This window comes from Malassezia restricta, chromosome II (genome assembly GCF_003290485.1).
Source record: "Malassezia restricta chromosome II, complete sequence".
NCBI classification, from domain to species: Eukaryota; Fungi; Basidiomycota; class Malasseziomycetes; order Malasseziales; family Malasseziaceae; genus Malassezia; species Malassezia restricta.
In genome coordinates, this window is record NC_040194.1 from 398,149 (window position 1) to 416,390 (window position 18,242).

At 56.2% G+C, this 18,242-nt stretch overlaps 13 protein-coding genes across 13 annotated transcripts; 7 read left to right on the plus strand and 6 right to left on the minus strand.

The window, feature by feature from the left end:
- Positions 1–196: 196 nt before the first annotated feature.
- On the plus strand, positions 197–1,036 carry MRET_1087 (FYVE zinc finger protein; the record flags this gene model as incomplete). The annotated part of the gene is made up of 1 exon (XM_027627714.1): positions 197–1,036. The coding sequence occupies one exon, from the start codon at positions 197–199 to the stop codon at positions 1,034–1,036; it is 840 nt and encodes a 279-aa protein (XP_027483450.1).
- A 2-nt stretch (positions 1,037–1,038) lies between these two features.
- On the minus strand, positions 1,039–3,264 carry MRET_1088 (nucleoporin NUP82; the record flags this gene model as incomplete). The annotated part of the gene is made up of 1 exon (XM_027627715.1): positions 1,039–3,264. The coding sequence occupies one exon, from the start codon at positions 3,262–3,264 to the stop codon at positions 1,039–1,041; it is 2,226 nt and encodes a 741-aa protein (XP_027483453.1).
- Positions 3,265–4,021: 757 nt separating this feature from the next.
- On the minus strand, positions 4,022–5,635 carry MRET_1089 (phosphatidylserine decarboxylase; the record flags this gene model as incomplete). Its single annotated transcript, XM_027627716.1, has 1 exon — positions 4,022–5,635. One exon carries the CDS (start codon positions 5,633–5,635, stop codon positions 4,022–4,024), a length of 1,614 nt encoding a protein of 537 aa, XP_027483454.1.
- A 221-nt stretch (positions 5,636–5,856) lies between these two features.
- Positions 5,857–6,897, plus strand: MRET_1090 (uncharacterized protein; the record flags this gene model as incomplete). Its single annotated transcript, XM_027627717.1, has 1 exon — positions 5,857–6,897. One exon carries the CDS (start codon positions 5,857–5,859, stop codon positions 6,895–6,897), a length of 1,041 nt encoding a protein of 346 aa, XP_027483385.1.
- A 30-nt stretch (positions 6,898–6,927) lies between these two features.
- On the minus strand, positions 6,928–7,443 carry MRET_1091 (Rhodanese-like domain protein; the record flags this gene model as incomplete). The annotated part of the gene is made up of 1 exon (XM_027627718.1): positions 6,928–7,443. The coding sequence occupies one exon, from the start codon at positions 7,441–7,443 to the stop codon at positions 6,928–6,930; it is 516 nt and encodes a 171-aa protein (XP_027483384.1).
- Positions 7,444–7,642: 199 nt separating this feature from the next.
- Positions 7,643–9,256, plus strand: MRET_1092 (nucleolar protein 58; the record flags this gene model as incomplete). Its single annotated transcript, XM_027627719.1, has 1 exon — positions 7,643–9,256. The coding sequence occupies one exon, from the start codon at positions 7,643–7,645 to the stop codon at positions 9,254–9,256; it is 1,614 nt and encodes a 537-aa protein (XP_027483387.1).
- Positions 9,257–9,291: 35 nt separating this feature from the next.
- Positions 9,292–10,917, minus strand: MRET_1093 (DNA polymerase alpha subunit B; the record flags this gene model as incomplete). The annotated part of the gene is made up of 1 exon (XM_027627720.1): positions 9,292–10,917. The coding sequence occupies one exon, from the start codon at positions 10,915–10,917 to the stop codon at positions 9,292–9,294; it is 1,626 nt and encodes a 541-aa protein (XP_027483386.1).
- An 83-nt stretch (positions 10,918–11,000) lies between these two features.
- MRET_1094 (general transcription factor 3C polypeptide 5 (transcription factor C subunit 1)) lies at positions 11,001–12,560 on the plus strand (the record flags this gene model as incomplete). Its single annotated transcript, XM_027627721.1, has 1 exon — positions 11,001–12,560. The coding sequence occupies one exon, from the start codon at positions 11,001–11,003 to the stop codon at positions 12,558–12,560; it is 1,560 nt and encodes a 519-aa protein (XP_027483389.1).
- Positions 12,561–12,649: 89 nt separating this feature from the next.
- On the minus strand, positions 12,650–13,285 carry MRET_1095 (Ran-binding protein 1; the record flags this gene model as incomplete). The annotated part of the gene is made up of 3 exons (XM_027627722.1): positions 12,650–12,927; positions 12,955–13,210; positions 13,250–13,285. 3 exons carry the CDS (start codon positions 13,283–13,285, stop codon positions 12,650–12,652), a joined length of 570 nt encoding a protein of 189 aa, XP_027483388.1.
- Positions 13,286–13,411: 126 nt separating this feature from the next.
- On the plus strand, positions 13,412–14,033 carry MRET_1096 (p24 family protein beta-1; the record flags this gene model as incomplete). Its single annotated transcript, XM_027627723.1, has 2 exons — positions 13,412–13,977; positions 14,006–14,033. 2 exons carry the CDS (start codon positions 13,412–13,414, stop codon positions 14,031–14,033), a joined length of 594 nt encoding a protein of 197 aa, XP_027483391.1.
- Positions 14,034–14,076: 43 nt separating this feature from the next.
- Positions 14,077–15,072, minus strand: MRET_1097 (uncharacterized protein; the record flags this gene model as incomplete). The annotated part of the gene is made up of 1 exon (XM_027627724.1): positions 14,077–15,072. One exon carries the CDS (start codon positions 15,070–15,072, stop codon positions 14,077–14,079), a length of 996 nt encoding a protein of 331 aa, XP_027483390.1.
- Positions 15,073–15,343: 271 nt separating this feature from the next.
- On the plus strand, positions 15,344–16,315 carry MRET_1098 (Fe-S cluster assembly protein DRE2; the record flags this gene model as incomplete). The annotated part of the gene is made up of 1 exon (XM_027627725.1): positions 15,344–16,315. The coding sequence occupies one exon, from the start codon at positions 15,344–15,346 to the stop codon at positions 16,313–16,315; it is 972 nt and encodes a 323-aa protein (XP_027483306.1).
- Positions 16,316–16,495: 180 nt separating this feature from the next.
- Positions 16,496–18,196, plus strand: MRET_1099 (multidrug resistance protein fnx1; the record flags this gene model as incomplete). Its single annotated transcript, XM_027627726.1, has 1 exon — positions 16,496–18,196. One exon carries the CDS (start codon positions 16,496–16,498, stop codon positions 18,194–18,196), a length of 1,701 nt encoding a protein of 566 aa, XP_027483392.1.
- Between the last annotated feature and the right edge of the window lie 46 nt (positions 18,197–18,242).

An 18,242-nucleotide genomic window follows, 5' to 3' on the forward strand; every position in this document is an offset into this window, starting at 1 on the left:
CACGCTGAGTGCCAGCCTATATAGTGATGCTAGATGACTCCGCGTCTGGAGCGCCACCTGTGGGCCTCTGGCAGAGTGCGGCGTCCGTGGGCAGCGGGAGGCTTGTCATGTGGAGGTGCTCATAAAAGAGGCGCCATTGCCAACTATCCCCTGCGGTCCCTGTCCACGATCTGCATGTTTGACAGCATCGTCCGGCATGTCGTCGACGCAGGTCGGAGATACACATGGCACTGATGTGATGATGTCACAGAGGGACATGTCGCCAACGAGCCATACACCGTCAGCGTCATACTCGATCAACGATGCGTTCTCTCGATCTCGACCCGTGCCTGGGCATCGTTGTTTTCCCACGCCACAGACCAGTAGCTGGGAGAAGGACACAAATGTGCACACATGCAGGAGGTGTATGCGCAGGTTTACTTTGTTTTTTCGAAAGCACCATTGCCGCCGTTGTGGGCGGATTTTTTGTGATGCATGCACGTCGCATCGTGCCTATATACCCGAAAATGTGCATATCACCGACCCAGCTTTACCAGAGATGCTCGATTCTGAAAGTAGGTCAGCTGTGCGCATATGTGACTGGTGCATGAATGAGTATCATATCGAGCCAGTGTCCCCTCGTGTTAGGACCACCGCTACTGATGACACATCTACATGGACCCACCTCCTGTGGCGCATATCCACGCCGTGGTCGGGCGAGGCCCCGTCACCCATTGATCCTGATGCGTTGAACGAGTGTCCTGTGTGCGATTTACATCTACCTACGCTCGCTTCAACGCAGGAACGCGAACAGCACGTTGCCACATGCCTCGAGGACGGTGCGCCACCAAGTCGCGCTCTCCGAATGCATTTCCTCGCATCAAATCTGACAGCAGACTCGGCCCTGATCGGAAAGGAGTGCATTATTTGCATGGAGGAATTTGTGGCACGCGATCGTGTGGCACGTCTCACTTGTATGTGTTGCTTCCATGTCGACTGTATACGCCGGTGGATGGCCAAGGGACACGCTTGCCCCTTGCACGCCACGGACACCTGAGGCTACGTGTGCATACCCAAAGCCGTGCGCAGATATTGGATCTTGGAGCGTGCTTGCGCCAGCATTTGCGCTTCTTGAGCTAGGGTGTGCTCGATCCGTTCGCGCTGGCGCGAACCGAGTTCGGAGGACTTGGGACGCACTTGGTCGCTTTGTAGATGGTGGTGATGCTGCAGGTGTGACCATTGGTGCTCCAACTTCAGCAACTGCTCCTTTGCTTTGGCTTTGTCGCCAAGGAACTCGTGCGACATGCGCTGAAGCTCGTCAAACCAACGGCGCTCATACACGGATAGCTGCGGCGTATGCTCATCCATCAATTGCTGAAGTAAGGTGTCGAGGCGCTGCACCGTAGCGCGCTGCGTTTGATCGATACGCTCGATACGCGCACGCAGTACCTCAGCTAGCACCGCATCGACACGCTTCGATGCCTGTGCCAGTTGGGCTACTTGCCGCTGCATTTCGCGCATTTGCTGCGCGCTTCGCGTCTGAATCGCATGGCCTGCTTTGGCCACGTCCTGCAAACGTTGGCGAACCGTCTCGGTCGCCTGGCCAAAGGCTCGGAGCGTATGTGCATCCGCACGTATCTCGCCAGGCATGTTCGGTGGTCGAAGCTGCATGGGCTCAAGTGCCTTGGGCATCTCGAAGGGCTCGGCCAGCAGCGTCTTATACTCGGCCACTCTCCCGGTAGGAGGTGGATGCGCTTCTGTGACGGAGCGCAAATTCAGTTCGCGGGCGAGCAGCTGCGTATCACTGGTGAGAATGAAAAAGGCATACGATAGATAGACATCATTAATGATACAGGCGCCAGTGATGGCAGGCGCATCAGCACTTGTTGTGAGGCAAACGAATGGTGCCACGGTCGTGTGATGCTGCTGCTCCGCGGCTAGTCTGTCGGTATTTCCACTTGCCATCGCAGAAAGCAGCGGTGCTGTCCATGGCTGGAGCGAGAGCGCATGCATACCATGCATATGAGTCACCCACACCATGTCGGGGTATAGAGCATCTTTCACGAATTGCAACGTGCGCACAGATGCCTCCAAGCGAGGCAGTTCCAAGTCAATGCATTCGCACACGGCCATGATCGGCAGCTCTGCATGACTGCGTCCCATAATCCAATGCGGCACAACGGGCTTCGCAAGCAGACCGCACTGGATGCTGCCTTCGAGTGTCGCGATGAGCACTACATCCAGTGCCGCTTGATCCTCAGCAATACGTGTCATGATCACGTCACAGGCCATAGACGCAACGTCCTCATTCAGCTCTACCGGCGCAGGGCGCATGAGGCAAGGTCCTTGGGCCGCGGTACGATGCGGCACACAGGCAGGCAACACAACGTGTACATAGCCTTCCGTCAACGGCTCCGCAAGGTCCAGTGATGTGTCGTCAAATGACGGCGCCGTCGCCTCTTGCATCTGGCGCACCAAATCGCCCAAGAACCTCATCGCCAGTGTCGAGTTCTGCGTATTCCGCGCCTCTAATGCCGCTAGGGTCTCTACATGCAAGCGTGGAAGCGCTGCATGTTTCGGCATAAACGGACACAATATGTAGACGTCACCACTGCGCATAAGTACCAATAGCGTGAACAGGAGCCAGCTGCTGCTCTCCTCGCCAAATGTGCAAGACACAGCCACTTTTGCATCATCGTCCTCAGCCGAAAGCATCGAAGACGTGCGCGTCGGCTGTCCGAGGACTGCCAATGTCTGCTGCGGCTCGTCCACGTCATGCGAAACGTCGTACTCACGCACCACGGCATCCTCCGTAAGCACAATGAAACTCACGCCACCTGCACCGTATGGGTGCCATCTGCATTGTGCAATAGGCGATGTTCCATGAGGCGCATGGTAGTATGTTCCCACACGCACGGCCTTGACTGGTAGGGCCGTGCCGACCTGCTTCATGTAGCCGCGCCGAGGCAAAATCACAATAACGACCTCGTATACACCAACGACCGCAAGTAGTTTTCCCGTCGAATTCACTAGGATCGACTGAATAGGGAAGTTGAGTGCCTCGTTTGTAAGTACTTTGTACGAGAGTGCCCCCTCCCCCTGTTCAACATGTCGCTTCGCATACGCCACGCTGGTCATCCGTAGCTCATTATCCACTACAGCCAGCAGGTCTGTGCCGCGTGTCGCTAGCAGCGACGTGCGGCGCGTAATATCGGCGCCGCCTCTTTCATTGGGCGGACGCCGCTCTGTCACGATCGGATGCGTCGATAGGGCTTCCTGCCACATCCAGGCCAGTACAAGAAGCACGGTGGGTCGTGGTGTCTCGCGCCTTGTCGAATAGATCACGTGATACCAGAAAGGCCCCTTCCCTGTGTGAGGTCTGTGCACGATGCCACACGCCGTAGCCTAACTTGATCCGCGTCAAGAACATCTTGTTCACGGACGGGCAGAGTGTACGTGGACGATCCTTGATAGTGAGATGGGCCTCTATGAGATGAATCAAGCAGTGAGCTCCAGCATATAGGTCCTTTACATGATACCGTGGCGCAGGATGTCACTTTTTCAGCACTCGTAGTGGCGAAAAGTCCGGATCATGCCATGCATGCTCATGCATGATGCAACTTTCGTGCAGTATTCTTGTCTGCTGATGAGAATCCTTTGTTATGCTGGATTCTTGGTCATGAGCCAACGTCTGTATGGCATGACATAGCATTCTCATTCACCCAAGTCGCCCTAGCTTGTGTCGTCATCGCAAGTCTAGTCCCACTTTCGCTGCTCACACCACATATATCTACTGCGCTAATGGCACGAATTGCGAACGCCGTTATGTTTTTGTGTGGCTATTGCCGTGTATGAATTTGCAGCACTCCACTGGTGTGCCACTACAGCTGCTCCGTCTCGACGATGCGCTTGAGTCTGGCTGTCTGCAAAGTCGTACAAGTGTCCCCAGGCAAGGTGACAGTTTAAATATCGTAAATGTCCAAATCATCGCATGTACATACCCACGTTAGGCATACGAGCACAATGTCATCATCTTTCTGAACTAAGAAGCATGACCGAGAGCCTCACCGACTTTGATCTTATCACCGGCGGCACGAACAAAGCGGAAGTGCTCCGGCGCCTCAAATACAAGAACAACCGTACTGCCAAGCAGGAATGCCCCCATTTCGTCGCCTGCAGCGAGCGGCTGGCCGCCCAGGATGCGACTTGCGGCGTTGTATGTCGCCTCATCATACGTCCCATGGAACTGCTTCGTACCGTGCAAATTCGTACGCAGTTGTCGATCAAAATGAATCTGAATTGATCCGACATTGGTGGCACCAATCGGCGTCATGCTAAACAAGCCATGGCGCCAGCGACCCAAGAGTGCGACACGCTCGTTCATGACAAATAGGTTGGGCAGGCGCGTCGCAACATACGGGGACACCGAGTACAGTTCACCCCGGAAATGACGCCGTAACTCCACAACCCATGGCACGGGACTGTGAAAGCGATGGTAGTCGCCAGGGGCAAGGTATATGACGCAGAAAAACAGGCGATTACCTGGCGAAACGTGCCATTCACTCTGAAAATGAGGCAATGCCTCTGGTCCCATTTGGTAGGCCACAGTAGCATAATGGCCGATGTTGGTCGGCGTATCGGATGTTGGGATACCCACATCGCCTTGTTCGGGTTCCAAGGCCTCTTCTGCCGTGTCAGCCGCTACCTCAGCGGCCGAAGCCTGGTGAATCGGCAAAGTCTTGTAGGCTGGCGCCTTCCACATCACTAAATGCTTGCACCAGCGCCAAGCACCGCGAATCCAACCCATGGCATAGGTACTTGCGCGGTGCATATGGCTGTCTTTGCCAAGGAGTTGCGTCAGACTGTAGTCAATACCATTGAGCTTCGCAAAACGGCGCTCAGCTGCGACACTCATATTGCGGGATGAGCCCAATTCTGGGTCTTGCTGCGTATGTGCTTCTGAATCGTATCCCAGCAGCGAGCGTAGTGAATACGTCAGCCCTTTGACTTGCTCAACGCGGTCTCCCTGAACGACTCCCATGTGCAGCACCTTACCATCGGCCGGCGAGACAAGGAGGGCATGAGGATCGATGGGCCGGGCGCCAGGGCTAAGTTCACGCACGAAAAATTCTGCGAGACTGGCATACTTCGTCAGGTCTTTCTCACGAATCTCGTCGAGGTTGCATCCAAAGAGCCAAGCATACAGACGAAATCCGTAAGGTCGGAACCATACTGGCAGAGGCATGCTGTTGAGGCGGCCCCATGTGCGGCTAATGCTATTCAGTGGTAAGGCACCCAGAATGTACATGGTCCAGGGTCCATCCTCTCGAACCGGATATGAATGATCTCGGTCAACGACCTTCTCTTGGCGCGAATGTGAATATGTACGATGCGCCTGAACTGCGACTAATACACATGCTCCTACCATGATGGGGAGGGGCTGCCACTTGAGTGGCGTCGCGCGCCATGTCCTCCATGCCTGCTCCCATTTAGAGCGAGGCGGAGGCGGCGGCGGCGGCACCTGTTTTTCGAGGCGTTGCTGAGCGAGGCGATAGCCGCGCACCGTACTTGCCTCCTCCACAGCCTGCTGTGGATCGCGCACGTACTTTCGCACTTGATGTCGCACCAAGGCTGCACGCCGCAATCTCAGCATCATCGAATCGGAGTCAGCATGGGGCGCACCTCCACACCACGAGCGCCAGCCTGAGTCGCCGCGCATCTCCAGGGTATAATCACGTGATCTAGTAGAAGATTCGCGTGGCTTCGGCGCCACACGGTGGCCGATGCGTCGAGAAGCGTCTACGACCATGGCCTGTGCGGCTGTCAAAGTATAAAACGGCTGCGTGAGCGCAAGAGAGCCGTACCTTACAATTCCTTATGTCGATTTATCTTTCTTCTCCCTGGGTCTCGCAGTCGTTCCTTGGCTGTGGCCCGAGTTTCCTGCCTAGCACTATGGACTTGTATGAAGAGGCACTGTATGCCCAGGCCGTGCGCGAGCGTCAGCGCCGAGTAGCTATGCAACGCGAAATTGAGCTGCGCAAACAGCGACAAATTGAGGCAATGATGCAGCGCATGGCGATAGAGTCGGCTATGCGTGACTTTGCCGAGCGTGAATATCAGCGTGCCCAGCGCCAAGCGGCATGGGAGCGCAAGCGCGCCGAGCGAGAACGGAAGGCCAAGGCTACGAATGATGGTCACGTATACCTCCAGCTTGGTGATGTACTGTTCCGCCTCATGCCCCAGGCATCTGGTGAAGACTCTGACGAAACGTGTGACAATCTCGCGTCCCTGACTTCCGATGTGCCCAAAGAACCCGTCGAGGCGAAAGTACCTACCTCCACCATCGTACGAGCCACGTCTTCCACTGAACCGGCCGAGCCGAAGGCCGAGCAAGATGTCAAGGAAACGGCCGAGGAGCCAGTGCATGAGCCTGAAGCTGCGCCTGAACCAAAGCAAGCATCTAAGGTTACTGCGCCCGAGCCTGAAGCTGTGCCTGAACCAAAGCAAGCATCTGAGGCTACTGCGCCCGAGCCACAAGACCGCGTTTTGTTTACATACGACTTCCCTGATGCTGCCACCGCCTATGGACGTGACGTTCGCAAGCACGTTAAATCTGACAACCTACATGTCGAGGCCAATACGCCGAACGGCGGCAGCATCAAGATCAGTGGCTTGTGGTGCAAGACGGCGCCCTCGCCATCAAGTCGTGCCAGCTCGCCTCGATCCCCCCATGTCCGGGATGTCGATGAAGACGGCAATGAGATCCTGCTGGCCGAAGATACCGACTCGGATTCGGATACGGAGCAGGGCGTCTCCTTCACCGAATCGGCTGTCATTCCATTACCATCTTTGGACGAGCTGCGCAACATGCGCGCAGAGCTTGATGACTCTGGTTTTAAGCTATGGACTACTGTGTAGATAGGATCATGATAATATGTGCGTTGTACTTCATTCATCTTCGTCCGAGTCCTTTTTGTTCGATTGTTCCTGAGCGACCCAGTCGATCCACGAGCCTGTATAGTTGCGCGTATTCCACCATCCATGCTTCTGAGCTTCTTCCAAAGCCTGTTGACTACGACGTCCACTTCGGCAGTAAAAAATGATAGGGTCGTTAAACTTGGGACGTGGAAATGAATACTTGCGCTCAAAGTCTGTTGAGGCAGGAGCATCGTTCTCTGGGTTGAAAGCGGCCTTAAATTCAGACAGCGGGACATTGACAGAAGCAGGGATCATACCTTGTGAGACTTCATTGGGCTCACGCACATCAATGAGCGTAATGTGACCGCTGGGTGTCTCCGTGTAAGGCTTGAGTTCTTGGTACGTCACAGGTCCACGCTTGAGCCACGTTTCATCACGGCACATCCTAATAGTGGACGAAAACATGCGAGCACACGAGGGATTACGAAGTATCGCTGCCCGGCTCATGGAAGATGAAAGCAAGTGGGTTCGTAATACGCTCATCATGGTGGGAGATGTGACGCCAGGCGGTCTGATCACGGTGGAGGGCTCCATCCTTGCGCGTCCGCTTCTAACAGGGCTGGCGCCTAGCCATGTCACGTGATATTACGGCCGAGGAAAGTGCGGGCTTCGACAAATTTTGGCAAGGTTCTGCGACGGCCGATTTCTACTTTGCACGGCTTTTGTCGCGGCTCGACTTGGCGATATGGTGCTGGTCTTGTTTGAGACGGCCGTGGGCTTTTGCCTGTTTTCTATGTCTGATGAAGCCAAACTTAGCTCACCTGATTTGTACAAGCATTTTGAGAGCGAAACAGAGGCGAATCGCCTTCTGCAGCTCTCAGCTATTCACCGCTTTCAGAGCACCGTCGAAGCCGTCGAAGGGGCGACGGCTGTGAACGAGGGCAAGCTGAGCAAGGGCCTGAAGAACTTCTTGACGTCCGAGATTCTTGAGAAAGGTGGCGCTGCTGGTACTAAGGGTGGCAAGGGCGTCAATCTGATTGTGTCAGAGCCTAAGCTGGCGTCCACGATCAACAAGAAGCTGGGAATTCAGGTCACGGCTGAGTCGAGTTTAATGGATCTGTATCGCGGTATCCGAGAAAATCTCGCCTCGCTCTTGTCGGCTAACTCGCCGGAGGCAGGAGCTCTTGACCCACGCGACCTCAACACGATGAGTTTGGGTCTCTCTCACAGCTTGAGTCGCTACAAGCTCAAGTTCAGCCCTGATAAAGTGGATACAATGGTGGTCCAAGCTATTGCGCTCTTGGATGATCTCGACAAGGAACTGAATATCTATGCTATGCGCGTCAAAGAATGGTACGGCTGGCATTTCCCCGAAATGGGCAAGATTATCACGGATAACATTGCATATGCCAAGGTCGTTCGTGCCGTTGGTTTCCGTACTAATGCATCATCGTGCGACCTGTCTGACATCTTGCCTGAGGAGGTCGAGCAGACCCTCAAGGCTGCCGCTGAGATCTCCATGGGTACCGAAGTGAGTGACTCCGACATGGAGCACATTTGGAGCCTGTGTGATCAAGTCGTCTCGATAAGCGAATACCGTGCACAGCTGTACTCGTATCTGTGCAACCGCATGTCTGCCATTGCGCCCAATTTGACGGCGCTGGTCGGTGAGCTGGTCGGCGCTCGCTTGATATCCCATGCCGGCTCGATTATGAACCTGGCTAAGCAGCCGGCCAGCACCATCCAGATCCTGGGCGCCGAGAAGGCCCTATTCCGTGCACTGAAGACGAAGCATGATACGCCCAAGTACGGCCTGCTGTACCACTCCAGTCTTGTGGGTATGGCGCCCCCCAAAATGAAGGGTAAGATGGCTCGTATGGTGGCAACGAAGGCAGCTCTATCGACTCGCCTTGATGCCTTGGCGGATGCTGATTCCAAGTCAGACCTATCGGCTCCTACGATTGGCGCCGAATCGCGTGCCAAGCTTGAGGCTCGGGCGCGTGGCCTTGACCATGTGCAATCCATCAGTGGCATTCGTGCGAATCGGGGTGCTGACGACGGCTACAAGCAAAAGGCCTTTGCGATGGAGTCTGGTGGCCGGGGATACAATGCGGGTGCGGATGCGCCGCCGGTCGTGACGGGTGTCGCTGATGATGACGACGAAGAAGAAGAAGAAGAAGAGGAGGAGGAAAAAGAGCCCAAGAAGGAAAAGAAAGAAAAGAAGGAGAAGAAGGAGAAAAAAGAGAAGAAGGAAAAGAAGGAAAAGAAAGACAAGAAGGAGAAAAAGGCCAAGCGGTCCGCATCCGATTTGGACGACGATGCCTCTTCCAAGAAGAAGAAGAAAAAGTCGAGTGCATAGAGTTCCATGTTGTATTCGTAATCCCATCTACTATGTTATGTATACACGAGATCAATGCGCGCACGACGGTACAGCTCGTGCGTGAGCAGTGGATCCGCGTCGTCGATCGTTGCCTGCAGCCTTTCACGTGGCATAGGATCGACTTGCATTTGGACATAGGCGGAAGGATGCGTGCCTGACTCGTCCGAGCTGACCAGTGAGCCAGGATTCACCACCACAGACGAGTCCACGATGCGGATACACGGCTTCGTACTGGTCGAGGGAAGTAAGATCAGGTCTGGTGTTGACGTGTCAAAAGCACAGAGCCTAGAATGCGACAAGTCCAGTGGCACTCGCGACACGGGCGACGGCGGGAACAGGGGATAGAAATGGCGCTGGCCCAAGACATGTCGTGCAAGACGCACGATCGGGTCGTTCACACCCTTGCTTTGGGGCGTGCCTTGGGATCCTGACTGAACGCGCTGCACCAACTCCTCTCGACGCAGGTCGCCCAGCGTGTCTGCCGTACTTACGCCAATCGCGAGTTCGTTGACGTAAAACACGCTCGGGTTGGGAAGGCACCGAACGCGCTTGGGCAGACCCAGCGTGGGATCCGACTTGTCCAAGAAGGGTTGTGGGTATGCGTAATGCGTGTGGATCATGTCGTCTGTGCTTGGCACGAGAATGACCACCGTCGAAGGCGATCTCTCGATGAGCCGCGTAATGCGACGCGAAATATGGTGCTTGAACAAGTCGGTCGGAAGCGTATCGAGGTTTCCTGTGGCAATGATTGGATGCTGCACACTCACAAAGGGCCCCAGGAGTAAGAGCACATCAGGACGAGCCAGTTCCACATGCGTCATGAACGCGTGCCAAGGGCCGTACTCCAAGTCGCTGGTGGGTGTGAATGGACCACCCGCCATCATCACTCGGAGTGGCGTACCGGCCAAGCGTGACTCACCGTATTGGTTGGTCATTAACTCCGACTGCAATGTGGCAGGGTGTGGCAAGGGCGGTGGTATTAGAAGCTCCTCCGCCACGAATCGTTGCCCTGAGCCGTTGCGGCCCTTGACACCGAGTATCATTCCAGGAAATAGACCTGTCACGCTCGAAATGCTTTCTGCTTGTGATGCCCACGCATAGCGGACGGTGCATTGCGGGTCAATCACGAGCGAGATCCGTTGACCATTGCCGACCATACGGCTCGTCTCGAGCATGAGGTTGGCCGGTGTGAGTCGGACATGCTCCTTTTGCTCTTCGTTTCGGGTGCCGGGGTCCACGCGTGCACAAATCCGGCCCACTGTGTATATACTCTCCTGATTGGGAATGCTAGGGTCGTCCCATTCCGCCGTAAGGCCAAAGGCATGCCGAATCTCATCGCCCATCACAGAGAGACGCGTATCGAGCTCCATACTACGCTCACCTTTTTTTTCAAACATGTATCGATAGTTCCATTGCTTGAGATCCGTACTCACCGCCAACGAGACACGCGGCACAGAGGCAGATGCCGTCGGTGGCACATAACTCGCGTCCCACGTCGATGGCAAATGCTGATTGTACGCCTCGCCTATACGAAGATGAGACCGCCATGTATCATTGCCGGGATCGACTTCGTGACTTGTGGGCGCGGCTGAAGGGACTTGCTTGCCAGGCGTGCCCAGCAGACTGGAAAGATCGGCCATGCTAAGAAAAAGGGCGCGGAATACGCGTCGCGGCGCGTGGCTATCGAAAGGCCTACACCTCCACACTTATCATTCAACGGACCATGGCCCCAGCTGGTCGAGATGACGAGGCGCCGTCATGGACGATTCCACCGACGCAGCTTGTCACGATTGAATACCCAGGATACATTCATGCAAGCTGCAAAGCATTAGACAGTGCCTTGACGTCCTTATCCCCACGCATGGGTCCCCTGGCAGGGACAGCGAGTGCACGGCAGGCTTTGGAGCATCTGAGCATGCTGTTAGATCGCGGAGCGCGTATTGTGGAATGTCATCTTCTTTCACAAGAGCCTGACGATACAGATCTGTATCGCCATCCCATTTTAGGAGATATCGTGCAGAGTCAGGACCTGGTTGTGCGTATTCGAAGACAAGTATGGAAGCGCTCGGACCAGGACGTCTATCGGAAGCAGTACATGCTCGAGTTAGTTGGATCATGCACTCATGCAGTGCGATTCCGACGTATGGCTGACTTTGCTTATCGTCCTGACCCGCCTTCTGGATCTTCAGAGCATCCGGCCATGTCACTGCATCGTGCGCTCATGACATTTGACGTCCATTCCTTGCGTGCCTACCGATTTGAGCCAGAACGAGAGCTGTACGAAGTGAGTGAAAACGGGACGCCTATCAGCAATCTCGCCATGATACCTCCGCCATTCTTTAGTCGACAAGAGTTGCCGTTTCCATACGGCTACCGGCAGAACCCCACATCCAGTTTGCAAACGGTATCACATGCGTCGACGTCGAAGCGGAGTCGCCGAACGGCCCGTAAAGGTGAATCAAGCGCGGAGCAGCCAGCAGATCTCGAGGACACCGCTGTTACGAGATACATTAATCGTGCTCGTTGGCGCAATCTGGCGCCGATTGCTATCAAATTTTCCGATACAGGGCCTGTCCCACATGCACCGGATCCAAGTCTAGCTGCCATGCCTTTGTCCGAGAAGCAAACGATGCAATTACAAAAATTACGGGAACAATGGTCGAAGCGCCCGATCTGGTCACGACTGGCGCTTCTCAATCAGTTTTCCGAGCCGGAAGCGCGTGCTTTGATCCAAGCCAAGGAGCTTTTTGCTCTTGTCGCGTATACATTTGCTGATGGTCCGTGGCGCGATGCTCTTGTACAGTTTGGCTACGACCCACGCACGGATCGGCAAAGTCGGTTTTACCAGCGCATTCACATGCGTGGTAAAACACCGCGTCGTCCTACAACGCGTGGCCTATTTAAGAGCGAGTATGGCACTGCTTCTGATACACGCCGCTCTCACATCCGCTCAGCGGAACTCATGAGGTCTCCCACGCACGAATTCGACGGCAAAACAGCTTCTTTTCACACCAGCACGTTTCAACTGTGTGATATTACGGCTTTGTCCATTGTGCCGCTGATTCACGTCGATGGCCCGAACCAGCTATTGCTAACACCTGACGTTACGACTGGTTGGTACGCACCACAGGCTTGGGAGGCCATTCGATCTGCAGTTTCATCGAGTTTCCATGCCTTGCTGAACGCGTCTACGAACGATCAGCGCCCTCAAGAGGATGTCGGCTCCAGCTCAGAGGATTACAGCCATGACGAGGATGACGATGATGAAGATATGAACACATAGAAATCTATGCACGAGGCTAAGAAGCCCATGACGTTACATCTACATGGGGTATGAGGCAAAGCAGAAAACAAGCGCTCTAAGCGCATCATTTACTCCTTCTTCTCTTCCTTCTTCTCTTCCGTGGCCTGATCGACCTTGGACTCAGGCTTGGCCTCAGAGCTCGTCGAGTTGGCATCACCCGAAGCGTTCTTGTTCGCTTCTTGCGCGTTTTGGAACTCCTTCTTGAACAGCTCCGCGTTCTCCGAGTTGGCAAAGCGAATCGCCAGGGTCTCAGCGGCAGGTTCACCGTCCGAAACGTCAGCTGTCACATTGTACACCCAGGAGCGGTCTGAGCCGACATTGGGCTGAAGCTTAATATCCGGCGACACTGGTGGTTAGCACGCAGAGCACGTACAGTAGTGGTTAGCGCAGACCTTCAAGGTCTTGTCACGGCGCATGACGAGTCGGACCTTCTTCGTCTCCTTATGCTTCAAGATACGAACATCACCCGTGCCACGCTCCTTCCACTCCTTTGACTCCTTGTCAAAGCGGAACAGCTTGGCTCGGATCTTGAACTGGACATCTTCGTCCTCTTCATTGGTCTTGACTTCAACCTTGTGCTCAAGCTTGATCACAGGGTCGAATTGCGGGTCATGCTCGGCCTCAGCACCCTAGTACATGTTAGTTTACTGGAGCATGATCATACGTACAGCGTCCACAGGCTCCTTGGTCTCGTGTTCCGACATGATTTTTTGCAAGGGAAGCGTGAATCTCCAACACCTCAGCCGAGACACATGTCGAGCACATCACGTGATACCCACGTGAAACGTGTTGATGTGTCGCCGTACAGACCCTCGTCGACCATGACTCTCATGTCGTGGGTGGGGGCGATGCTGATCGCCGTGCTGGCTATATTGGTGCAGCTTGCGTCATCCCACACGATTGATTTGCATCCTGACAGCGAGTATTGCTTTTATGAAGACATGCATGTGGGAGACGAGATGACGCTGACATACCAGGTGTCTGGGGGTGGACACCTGGATATTGATACCACGGTCAGGGATCCGTCCGGACGTCTCTTGTTTGAACAGAAGCACAAAGACACAGGCACATACGACTTTGTTGCGGACACTGATGGCCGGCATCAATACTGCTTTAGCAATAAGTTCTCCGTTGTGACGGACAAGACCCTCAGCTTCAACGTGCACGGCGTATTATACCTAACAGAAGAAGAAGGTCTGATCCCCGCTGAGCGAGAGCTTCGTGACCTTGCCAATAATATTCAGCTGTTCAAGGATGAACAGGAATACCTTTCCATGCGTGAGCGTGTCCACCGAAATACAGCAGAGAGCACCAACTCTCGTGTCAAATGGTGGTCCATCTTGCAAACGTTGCTGATCGTGGCTGTCGTGGCCTTCCAGGTCTACTTTGTGAAAAGGTTCGTACGCGTTTGACTCACGCCACAGACAATTCGAGGTTCGCCGCGCCATTTAAGTCTATGATAATGTACAGAATGGTATTATCAATACAGTCGGTCTTAAAATCCATATCGCTTCTTGTTCTCGCGCATTTTGCTTTTGCCCTGTGACCATCGCTCTTCGAGCATAGGGCGATTCTCGTGTGCCATAGCGAGCAACGATGTAAGCTGCCCTCTGGTACGAGCTCGCATGTTGGTAAACTTGTCCGTACGAAGCTTTTCCGAGACCAAGCTCTCAGGCCTCGTCTCTGGCGCCGGTGCCTGGGACGGTGCTTTGGGTATTCGATCCAGTTCCGCCGACGCATCAACGGTTGCCACTTGTGCATGATGCGGTACTTGTAGCTCTGCTTCCCTTTGTGCATACTGCGCCCATGCAGCATATATAGCATGAGCCTCAGGTGTCACAGGGTACCAGGATCCATCAGGGTCGCGTTTCCAACCTGGGTAGGCATCCATGGACGGTTCGGGCTCTGACTTGGTTCGATCTTCAATCACAGGTGCAGCAGAGAAAGAGGGAGCCGCAGTCAGTGCGGGCTCTGTCTGACGTTCCTGCTGAACCGTCTCATGCTGGCCATGGTGTGTTTCGGACACAATCACAGGCGCCTGACGCTGATCTTTTGTCGGAGCTTTAGGCGCCAGTCCTAGCATGGCGCGAAAGTCTTCATTCCCTTTGGCTGGCTTTTCATTCGGCACGTCATATAGGGTCATGCGTGCATCGTCTTCGAGCAGCACGTCTTCGTCGCTTTCGTCGCGGGCGGGTTTGGGCGTGCGCTTGGATGCCTTGTTCTGAGGCGCAGGAAGCATGTTCAAGAGCGAGTGTGTACCCGTTGAAGACGCATTTTTGTCATGACGCGCGCGCTTAGGCAATGGTTTTTCGTCGCTTGAGCGCGACGATGGGGCTGATTCAACGACAATCTGTCGTTTGGCCTGGGGTGCTGGGCGCTTGGGAGGTGGGAGTGAAAGGCCCGAGGGCGGAGCGTCATGATGTGCATTTACAGCGTCGCTAGGAGCGATTTCCTCATCCGAATCTGACTCGTAAGCTGCCACGAGCGGCATGGCGCAATTCCGCGGCTGCGATACGACGCCCGCGTCTACCAAGAGGGCTGGTGGCTCCTTCGATGCGGTGGGTCTCGCGACCCAACCGCTGACTAATAACGGAAGGAGTCATCAGCGGCGGTGGAAATTTTGGCAGGCGCGACATGGGAGGGCCCAATAGGCGCCGCTGTTGGGATCACGTTTTTTCTCGCTGGGGGGCCTTGGGTGGCAACAACCTGGCCGACTTTTTTGCGCTTTCACGAGCAAGCCTCTTGGCCGTACTGACAGCGCGATGGAGAAGGTGCAATCGACGCCACAAAGGCTTCTCCTGGTGGGATCACTGGAGGCGGCTAAATCTGGCGCGTATCAAGAAGCCGTCAAAAAGTATCAGACAGAAGGCACTGTCTTGGAGACGCATATGGTGGATCGCATCACGGATCTCGCCTATACGCCACCTCCCACGTCGTTTGACGCAGTCTACGTGATGGTGCCAGCGCAGGACACTGCGTGGTCCACGCTCTTGGCCAAGCTGTACGAGTCGCTTGTGCCTGGTGCTAAGCTCAGCCTCACGCTTGTCGATGCAGGAGCGCCTGCCACTGCCAGTGATGCAGGGGCTCAGGTCCAGACGGAGTTGACGATCTCGGGCTTTGCCGATATTCGGACGCATGCCGATGCCTCGATCGAGGCTTCTCGACCTGCCGCCGCTGCCGTGTCCCACGCGCCATCGCCGGCTGGCAACGCGGCCGGCGCCGTGCCGCTGCGCCGCAAGCCGAAAGGGGACACTTCGCGTATGCAGAAAAAAGCGTCTTTGTGGGCAACGCATCCAGAAACCTCGATGGACACGGACGCCCAATTGCAGGAGCACGCACGTATGATGGCCAGTGGTCCGAAGCGAGCCGACTGCACGGTCGACTTGTCTGTGCCTCGCACGCGCCGAAAGCGCGCGTGCAAAGGATGCACCTGTGGTCTTCGCGAGCTGGAAGAAGAAGAAGAGCGCGGAGCTACGGTCGTGCAACTTGATCCGAATGAGGTGAATGCGCCTGGCACGACTCGCAAGGAAGTCACCGAGACGGTCGTGGGTGCGGATGGCACGGAGCGCCGCGTCAAGCGCATCCAGGTTGATACGCGTGGTGCTACAAGTAGCTGTGGCAGCTGCTTCCTGGGCGATGCATTCCGCTGCAGTTCATGCCCCTTCCTGGGCATGCCGGCGTTTGAGCCGGGTCAAAAAGTCGAAATCCCCGTGAATATGGATGACGATGTGTGAATGTAGACATGTATTATAAGGCATCTCCTGTCGGGCGTGCCGCGGGTGGAGTAGTGGCCACGGGGTGTGCGTGGCACGGACGTGGACGATGGGTCGTGATTGGACCCCGATTTGGCCGTGGGCAAAAATGCGTGGCTCAGCACCGACGTGGCCTTTGCACCGCCCTTGCGTCCCGTCGGCATGGCAGCGGGCAGGACGGAACGTACGCCGCTGGTCGCGGCGGCCCCTCTGCATGAGCATGCTGAGAACGATGAAGCGCTGCTGGCGCAAGAAAGTGCCTTTAGCGCCATGTACGGAGCCACGCACGGGGGAGATCCGAGTGCGTCGCTGTTCATGCCGACGGACGACAGTGTTCCCCCTCCTACGGCGGCGCCGAGTACGTACTCGCTGCTGGACAGGGTCTCGGTCATGAGTACGATGTGGATCGGGACGTTTCTGGCGGCTCTCGATACGACCATGGTCGCGACGGTGATGAGTCAAGTGGGTTCCGAGTTTGCGGTATCCAACACAGTTGCGTGGCTCGGCACGTCGTACATGCTGACGCAAATGGCGTGTCAACCGCTGTATGGCCGCTTATCTGACGCGTTCGGGCGGAGGGCCATGACGCTCCTTGCCTCGTCCGTCTTTTTCGTGGGAACGCTGTCTTGTGGGCTGTCGCGTACCTTTGTGCAGCTTTGTATCGCCCGAGCCATGGCAGGCCTGGGTGGGAGTGGGCTTACGTCCTTGGCCACCATGGTCGTGTCAGACATGACGAGGGTCCAGGCACGCGCGACGTGGCAGGGGCTGGGGAATGTCATTTTCGCTATCGGCGCCGCGCTGGGGGGTCCCTTGGGTGGCGCTGTCGTGGATGCGCAGTGGGGCTGGCGCTGGGCCTTCCTGCTGCAAGTGCCGCTGTGTGCAGCTCACTTGCTCTTTGTCTTTGCCAAGGTGCGTATCCCGTCGGGACCGGGTTCTGTGCGCGACAAAGTCTTGCGCATCGATATGGGCGGCACACTGGCGCTGTTGTGCGCTGTGGCGGCGCTGGTGGCGGCGCTAGCATGCGGCGATGCGGACGCGCCGCGGCTGCTGGTCTATCTATGGCTGGCTGGGGCCGTGATAGGCGCCGGCGTGTTTGTGTGGCTGGAGACGCGTGTGGCGGCCGAGCCGCTGATGCCGACGCAGATCTTGGCGCGCCGCATGCCTGCGTGCGTGTCGCTGGCGTGTGGCCTCGTCAGCCTGTGTCAGTTCGGCGTGTTGTACCATGTGCCGCTGTACTTTCTCGCGGTGCAGGGCACGAGCACGGTGCAAGCGGGCGCGTATTTGGTGCCGAATGTCCTCGCTGCGTCGGTGTGCTCGTTGGTCAGTGGTAGGCTCGTGAGTCGCACGGGTTCGTATCGTGCTACGGTGCTGCTCAGTGGACTGCTGACCGTGCTGGGCGCGCTGAGCATGTGCTTCTGGAGCCGTCAAGCGACACCTGCATGGGCCTACTGGCTGACGATGCCGTGGGTCGGTGCGGGCTTTGGCAGCACGCTCACCGTCACGCTTGTCGCGCTGGTCTTGTCCGTGGACCCGATGGAGGTGGCGCCGGCGTCGGGTGTGACGTACCTCTTCCGCGCGGTGGGCTCGATCCTGGGCGTATCGTGTACGCACTCGCTCTTCCAGCGCTCTTTGGCCTGGTATCTGCGCCGCACTCCGCTGCCTGCGCGTCTCGTCCATGACATGCGCGCCGACATCGGCACGCTTGCGACGCTCACGGGCGCGTCACGCACTTGGGCGGTGTCGGCGTACGAGACGTCGATGCATGCCGTCTTTGTATGGCTGCTCTGCCTCTCTCTCGCCGCCTTGGCATGCCTGTGCTGCGTCCGAGCACACGTCGCTCCGCCCCATAGACGCCCCCCATAGATACCCCGGGCACGTTGGCCGAGGGTGGCAAGCCCGATCTGCCCGA